This window comes from Sinocyclocheilus anshuiensis, unplaced genomic scaffold, assembly GCF_001515605.1.
Source record: "Sinocyclocheilus anshuiensis isolate Anshui unplaced genomic scaffold, SAMN03320099.WGS_v1.1 scaffold186, whole genome shotgun sequence".
NCBI classification, from domain to species: Eukaryota; Metazoa; Chordata; class Actinopteri; order Cypriniformes; family Cyprinidae; genus Sinocyclocheilus; species Sinocyclocheilus anshuiensis.
The window spans coordinates 736,963-745,373 of record NW_015542355.1 but is presented as its reverse complement, the minus strand read 5'-3'; the positions used below and the strand labels follow the sequence as shown (position 1 = coordinate 745,373).

General features: G+C 34.7%; 1 protein-coding gene across 1 annotated transcript in view; it reads left to right on the top strand.

The window, feature by feature from the left end:
* LOC107691701 (opioid-binding protein/cell adhesion molecule-like) overlaps positions 1–7,964 on the top strand; it is a 75,475-nt gene extending 67,511 nt beyond the window's left edge. Inside the window, exons 4-7 of the mRNA XM_016490478.1 lie at positions 5,411–5,545; positions 5,643–5,763; positions 6,993–7,144; positions 7,419–7,964. Of these exons, the coding sequence (XP_016345964.1) occupies positions 5,411–5,545; positions 5,643–5,763; positions 6,993–7,144; positions 7,419–7,522 (512 nt within the window). The 3' untranslated portion in view covers positions 7,523–7,964. The remainder of the gene's footprint in view (positions 1–5,410; positions 5,546–5,642; positions 5,764–6,992; positions 7,145–7,418) is intronic.
* The last annotated feature ends 447 nt before the right edge of the window (positions 7,965–8,411 follow it).

The window sequence follows — 8,411 nt, the reverse complement described above, 5'->3', positions numbered from 1 at the left end:
ACGGGGCCCTTTTGCCAAAAAAAAAAAAAAAATGTTGATGCTGATGATGATGATGCAGTAAATAATTACAACATTTTCATTTTTAGGTTTACTGTCTCTTTAAATTTGTACCTCCCTTGTAGATTTCTTTCTTTTCTTTCTTTCTTGCTCTTTCATTCAAGACCTCTCCACCTTCTAGCTTTCCTAGAGCCCAGGTCAGATTGAATGGGGTGAGGCCAGATAAAGCACTGCTAGTGTTTTTAACAATAGTCTCCAACAAAGTGACTACAGAAGAGGAAAAATATAATTTCCGTGAAGCTACCGCATGTCTTTGGACCGTTTTCAAGGATGGATTTCATCTCTTGCTCCCAGCCTCGTTTGCAGTTCTTTGAAACCTGTTTGTCGGAAACGGCTTTTATATCTTGCTGCTCGCAGCATGTTATGAAAAGTCCTTGTGACATCCTCATTTTCCCTGTTATAAACATTACGACTTCCGGTAATTAGCTTAGTCATTGCTTTACAATCTGAAGTAATTATCATTTGAATTTCTATTAAGGAGGTAGTCCATTTAGGGACGATTGCAAAATGCAATTAGGTATGTTGACAAACAGTAATGATGGTCAGCGGCTTATTACGAAATCATTAGCACACTGAAATCTCATTATATGTGTAATATCATTCCATAATGTGTTTATTAGTTGATGAAGAAGCCAAGAATGCCTGCAGGGGAGTGTTAAAGCACATGCTCACATGATGATACAATGCAGCTGTAGGACAGCTTTTGTAGCTTGGTCATTGGCCTAGCTAGCTTCACGTCGCGTTACTGGAAAGATTGAATGACCCGTTTTAATGCACAAAGCCACTGACCCACTTCAGTGTATTTTGTTGGTGCCTCAGAGTCTGGAAATGTTCTCATTCCATTTCACTTCTATGCATGGATCCCCTAGTTTGAGTCAACACACTTTAAAAGCATGCTACATTATACCAATAAGGGATTGTTGACTAGTCTTTCGGATTATTAAGGTTGACTGTTGAAGGTTGAATGTTTTAGAGAGTATGAATTAGTGATGAGTGGATTGCATACATGGTGTGCTTTACTGTGCTGAAACTATCAACTCAGTATAACTCTCTCAGAAATGTTATTACTCTCAATTCACCCCTTTCATTTCCCACTAAAGACATCAAAACACACACACACACACACAGGTTTGTTTTTGTGAATTGTGGGGACATTCCATATGTGTAATGGTTTTTATACTGTACAAACCGTATTTTCTATTGCCTATAGAATTCTATTGCCTATATTGGATTATATTTCCCATAGTTATAATGTATTATAAGTCTCATATCATGCCATTGTTAACTTGTTACTGTACTTAAATCAGACAAAGACCACTTATAAATAATAACAACAACAACGACAACAACAATAATAATAAAAATAAAAATAATATTTTTTTCTTAAACAGCCATAAGATCAGATATCTGATCAGATGAATGTGTAATATGGCACATTTGCTTTTAACTATATTTATTGTAATATCAGTAAGATAGTAAGATATTGTACACATCTTAAATAATGTCAAGATATGAGACTTATAATCCATTATAAATTAAGTGGATTTAACATGGTGTTTATTGCATGTTATAAATAATCATACTCATAAAAGTTATAACCACAAATAAGTATGTTTTATAATGTATTTGTTATGATTATTTATGAGATGATACAACATATAAGTTTTTTTTAATAATGCATTATGCATTCATTATAATGCCTTAAGAATACTCTTATAATGTGTTATAAATATGGGCTTCATAGAAAGTGTTACCAAAAATACAATTTAAAACAGTTGTTTTCTATTTTAATATATTTTAAAATGTAATTTATCTACTGAAGGCAAAGCTGAATTTTTAGCATCATTACTCCAGTCTTCAGTGTCACATGATCCTTCAGAAATCATATTGAATCATAATGAATATTTTCTGCTCAAGAAACATTTATTATTATTATTATTATTATCATCGTTTGTAGATTTGTAAAATAGATTTGTACATTGTAATTCCAAAATGTATACAGATTAGTCAAGTGCTAAAACATCTTTTTCAATGATAAAATATTTATGAAAACCAAGACTGAAAAATCATTGTGTCTAGGAAATAAAATCTATTTTTCTTTATCCATTCTCTGAAAGAACATGAGAACAAGAAGAATAGGAAAAGTGTGGTGGAAAAGGTAATGTTAAAAATATGAGTCAGCTTAATTCACTTATGTGCAGATATTTAATAATAAGAGCTCCTAAATAAAGCCTTATCTTAATGTTGTCCTGTCTGCTTCAGTGGCCTGATCTGTATAAACTACTTTACTTTCCAACTGTAACATGAGACTGAGTCTTTCCCTTGATTCTAATCTCCTAAATTTAGTTATTGGAGCATTTCTCACTCATTTCTTTTTCCTCTGGCTGACTGTAAACCGACAGCACAGACCAGTTTATTTATTCTTTCCTGTTTACACTGTCGTTCTCCTTAACATTCTAATAATCTTCTGCTCTGTTCAGGAAGACAGTCTCATGACAGCAGCAAGATTATTACTCAGTGCTGGATGTAATTGCTATGGGCCCGGTGTTTGCTTTCTGTCTCTAAAGTAAACATTATAAATCATTGCTGTTCACCGTGGCTATCTACACTAACCCCATCGCTGTTCGAAAATCAAACTGACCACTCTAATAGCTAAATATAAATGAAAACTACATGAGAATAAATAAAGCGTTGCATTGCTGGAAGTGTCACTATTAGAGCTGCTCTTTATGTTCTTATGTTTTTTTTTCAGTTCATATACAGAAAGCAAAGCAACTGCAGCTTTGTTGTAGGATAAAATAATTCCCTTTTTATGAATAAAAACTTATTTTGTACAGCTTAGAAACACTCTTCTTCAGGGTGAACGTAAACAGTACAGCAGGGTCAAATGCATAACCTCAGTTGATTCAGTAAAAGTGCTGTCTGAAAAATTAGAGGAAAATCCTTTTGGTTGCACTTTACCATTGATAACAGTTTATGAAGTGAGAAAGGGCCAAACACTATGACCTTCACTTGTAATTTTCAGTATTTTAGTGTTGCTTTCACATCCTATATAAAACTAACCTATAATACAAAAAAAAAAAAAACCTTGCTGGAAGTGAGATGATCAAAAAATATATCAAACATATCAAACATCTAAACTGCTCTGATTAGTTCTGGCTGAACTTTTCTCTTTCCAAGGCTTTTGTCAAGTAAGAAATAAAACTTTACTTTTATGCTTTATTATTTGTATTTAAAGATATTTTGGCAGTGTATATCACTTGGCAGTCATTGTCAAGTTTAGATGTTTGAACACCTGGGCCTGTTGATCATACTCAAAATAATATAGGGAAAAACTTTTTTTTTTTCTTCTGTAGAACATAGAAGATATTTTGTAGAATGTTACATCTTGTTTTTGTGTTTTCTGTACAGTGAAAGTCAATGGGATTATAGTCTTATAGGATTAGATAACCCCCAAAAATGAAAATTTGCTGAAAATTTACTCACCCTCAAGCCATCCAAGATGTAGACAAGTTTGTTTCTTCATTGGAACAGATTTGGATCACTTGCTCACCAATGCAGTTAATGGGTGCCGTCACAAGTCATCACAAGAATTCACAAGTAATCCACACAACTCCAGTCCATCAATTATTGTTTTGTGAAGTAAAAAGCTGTGTTTTTAATATACAAATCCATCATTAATTTTATTTTTAAAGAACTAGTTCACCCAATTATGTATAGTCAACCATTCTTTAAAATATCTTCATTGAAGGTTTAGAACAACATGAGGGTAAGTAAATGATAGCAGAAGTTTAATTTTTAAGTACTATCCCTTAAAACTTGACTACAATGAGCAAAAAACAGCTGCATCATTATGGTTCACATTTAAAGGCCAGTTCATAATATTTTGTGTCTCTTGTCACATGGACAGAGTCAAATAAAACAGTTTTATTCCAAATTTGGGGATGTAATTTTCAGTCACACGTTGAGCGTAATCTGGGGTGAACCATCCTCTCAATGATTGCTCAAACTTTGTAAGCATTACAGGGCTGAGTCATATAAGGAGATATGCATAATTACCAACCTCTCTCACAATCCCCAAGGCCATGCTATTAGAAACAAAATAACAACCTAAGTCCACTCCTCAACCTTTTCACTGAAATAAAGGACTGAGGCTGTATTAATGAGATGGCATAATGTGGAGTTTGTGCTGTGAGTGGCATTTGCACTAACTGGTTGTCTGAACCTGAGGGTGAAACGTTATTTCACTCTCTCAGAGGAATAACTGAAACAATTTCTTTGCATGATAATAGAATTGGAGATACAGGTGGGTTTTGTGAAATGACGGACTTAAGCAGAGAACAACAACGGAGGGTCAGTCCAGGTCAGCCGAGTGTAACATATTTGTCTTGCTGACATTCACCAACCTTGTTCTGCCTTCAGATTGAGATAATGGTGAAAAAATTATGTTCATTTCAGAGCGATCACAGCAAAATAAGTGCTTAAGCTTCAGGATTCCAGAACAGTGGCTGAAACTCTCTGTATGTTCTCAGACTGTTTGTCTCTAGTTGGTGCCAGTGTGGATTAAATTAAGCAAGAATGCTTGTGGCATTATGACACTGCTATGATACTTCAGCAAAAAAGCTGGCATAGGTTTGATTCTGAGTCGCTTAGGGTTAAATGAAAGTGACATGGAACGGTTGTGGCACTTTAATAGGGTAGAACTGAGATAATTAGAAGTACTTTCTCAAAAACACTAAATAGCAGCAAACAGCACCACAACACTTTCATTAACACCTGTTTGATGCAATGCACTGCAAAGTCTTTCTTGATTGCATGTCATGAGAGAGGGTTGTGTTGGGTTTATATAATTGAAATGATGTTGCGCATTTATATTGCTAATGAGAGTCACTGAAAAAATCGAATATTTTTTGAGACTATATGAGAGAATTTATGATTTTTAATTTTGTGTTTAAAGCAATAGTTTTTACTCAAGTGAAAGCTATAGTATTTGGGTTAAAAACCTCCTGGACGCTCAGAAAAAGACAAAAAGGAAACCATAAAAAATAAACAACAATATATTATATATTGTATAAAATATCAATAAAAATTTTATATATTTTTTATTAATGTTTATACTTATTAATATTTTTATAAACATTGATTTTTTTTAACTAAAGATATAAGTAAACAATATGCAATATTATACATATTAGTAAACATAATATTATACTAGGAAATGCATCCTTATATCTCCACCATATCACTGTAGCCCCTCAGGCATTTTACCCAGAATAATGGTATAATGGGTTGGTTTTATAATATGACTTTACGTATGTTAATAATTACTTTAACCTTATGTGTGTTAACACAGGTATTAGAATCATTACTGAGGGTGAATATGTAGAAATGACTGGAATCACCAAAGACATGTCCGGCTCGTACGACTGCATCACATCAAATGACATCTCGCCTCCAGACGTGAGGACTGTTCAGGTTACTGTAAACTGTGAGTACCTCATTCATTTAAAACTAATTCCTTTTAAGACCATACATTTCTCACATGCTTTTTTGAATTTCTCAATTACCTGTGATTCATTTCACAGATCCACCTGTCATTTCGCGAGCTCGGAGCACAGGAACGGCTGTCGGCCAGAAAGGAGTTTTGTGGTGTGAGGCGTCTGCAGTTCCTCTGGCGGATTTTCAGTGGTATAAGGGGGAGCGCAGGTAGGGCATGCAGTTTTTTGTTTTATTTGTGCACTGTTAAAAAGGAATCGAAAAATCGATGTAACATGATGCAGTCAGATTTTTAGGTTCTCTCGACTATTGTCTTACAAATTGTCCTAAACAACAGTCATTTGTTTTGCCATTTTGAATTTGTTTGTTCACAAAACACAAAATGCTTCATGCAGCCAATAAATTAAGGCATCTACAGATTTCTTGGTCAGCAAATGTTCAGTTAGTAATATTAAATTGATATATAGATAGCCATATACCTATAATTGTATAGGTCGCTTAATCTGTCCAATGAACTATGCTACCTTTATTTCTGAAGGCACATTCACCTTGCAAAGCTAAGATATCTGGGATATAGTTTTTGAAGGTTGTACATAGACCTCAACACTTCATAAACAAGCCTCTAGAATGGTGACAATCAACAAATATATATATAAAAAATACAACAAATAAATACAGAGTTCTGGCATGAAACTCTAGATGGCGCAGTCCGGTTATTCATATGTGTTATATGTGCAGCAGCAGTATTTCTTACATGCTTACAGCAGCATGTTGTGGATGTATTGGCAGTAGCAAGTCTCGGTACTTGCTCTGCCGCAGCAGCGTAGCAGATCTATTCCGCCAAGACCAAATACATTAACATTGTCATGTACATTACCATGCCAATCCCTCCGAGAGTTGTCATGACAGAACTAAAAACGATTACAAATCAACAAAAGTTTAAACAAAAGTCAGCAAACAGTAACTTCATACTTTATTCATGATGCAATGCATGCTGGAAACTCACAAAACCCTTACATTTTCAGCAATAGTGTTCAGTTTAAAATTATTTGTTCAGACTAGCTGTGTATGATTAGTTGGGACAATATTTGGGGGAATTCTGTTGGTCTACCATGACTTTTTATGTAATTTCAACTAATTCACATTTCTTAGTATTTATGACTCAAAAAGTCCCATGAATTAGAAGATATGTAGTTTCATTTTTGGGGCTACTTTTGAACTGGATCCGGAGGATTCGAACCTGCATCTCCCAAGGCTCAACAAGCACTAAGCCATGGTTTCAACAGAGCTAGTTAATTAAAAATCTGAAAATATGTCTATGTATTAGACATTCAAGTCACACTTTGTGCGAGAGTGGTGCGTTAATGTGTGCTGTCAGCCGTCCACTTATGTAGACTTTGTTTTTAATAACACTGCTAACTTCACCTCAAATTTTCCAGACTCTTAAACGGACTCAACGGGGTCAAGATCGAAAACAAGGGTAAACAGTCCATGCTAACATTCTTTAACGTCTCCGAAGAGGATTACGGGAACTACACATGTGTGGCCATGAACACGCTGGGAATAACAAACGCCAGCATTATTTTGTACGGTACGAGGCTCCTTCTAATAACTAAATGCATGTTAATTTATGCACAGAATCCATGTCAAGTGTAACTTGGCGTAGTCAACGAGCGTCTCAATGTGTCAAATGTTTGCCTAATGCAATTACATCAGCTCTCGTCTTGTCGCCCTGAGGCATCCGCTAACTCTGACGGTGTTTGAGCGCTGTATTCGCAGCAATTTCTTTGAACAGCATAATGCATGATGATATACACAGTGGATGTTTGGGAGGTTGTTAACGTGTAGGGTTTCTCTTCCCGCAGGCCCCGGAGCGATACACGATCTGAACAACGCAGCCTTATCGCCAACCAGCTCATTCTTGCTTCTGACTCTCGTTTTAACACTTTCGGTCCTCAGCAAGTTTTGATGCTAAAGCAGCGTGTCCATTTCTCTGTACACACACAAACTCACAGTCCCACACACAGAGAGGGAGAGCACTTTATCAGTTATTATTAACATCATCATCATTTTAATAATTTTGTCTTACGTTTCATTTCTGAAGGGAAGTGTCAGTGTGGGTTTATGGGTCTGTAATAATAAGATGCTTTGGGATTTAACCGTGTTTTGAAACAGTGAACTGGACTATGAATGGAGTCAGTTTGTTAGCTGGGTAGAAATAATAATAGAACCACTATATGTGTCTCTCCAACCTTTTGTATGTGAAAAGAGAAGCAAAAATTCATGTAATCGTGAATAACTGAATGGTTTGTTACTCAGTATTGAACAGTGTGAATTGAGGTTTCTGGTGTCCTGTAAAATAACATGATTTTTTTTCCTTTACTTCTTTTTATATTCGATAAAAATTACAAACGGCAAAAAAGAAAGAAACAAAGAATAAAAAAAAAAAAAGATTTAGTAGGCCCAGAAAGTATTTGGACACTTGAGTCACACTTAAAAATGTCTGAATGTCATTACACCAAGTGGCATCAACAAGCAAATGATAATTTTTTCTCTTAACTAACTTCACTTTTCTTGCATTTCCATTTTCATCCTCTTACATTTTTTCCCAATTACTTTTAATCCCCTTTAAAGATGGTTTTCAGTGGATGTATGAAGGCACTTCTCCAGTGTAGTTCATTACATAAACTGCAGAATGAACACTGACTTTTTAGAGAGAGAGAGAGAGAGAACAAAATAAATAGAAAAAATATTATTATTATTACTGGAGAAATGGCTGCTGAAAATTCAGCTTTGCCATCACATTTTTAAACATATAAAAAAATAAAAAAAAAGTTTATATATATATATATATATAT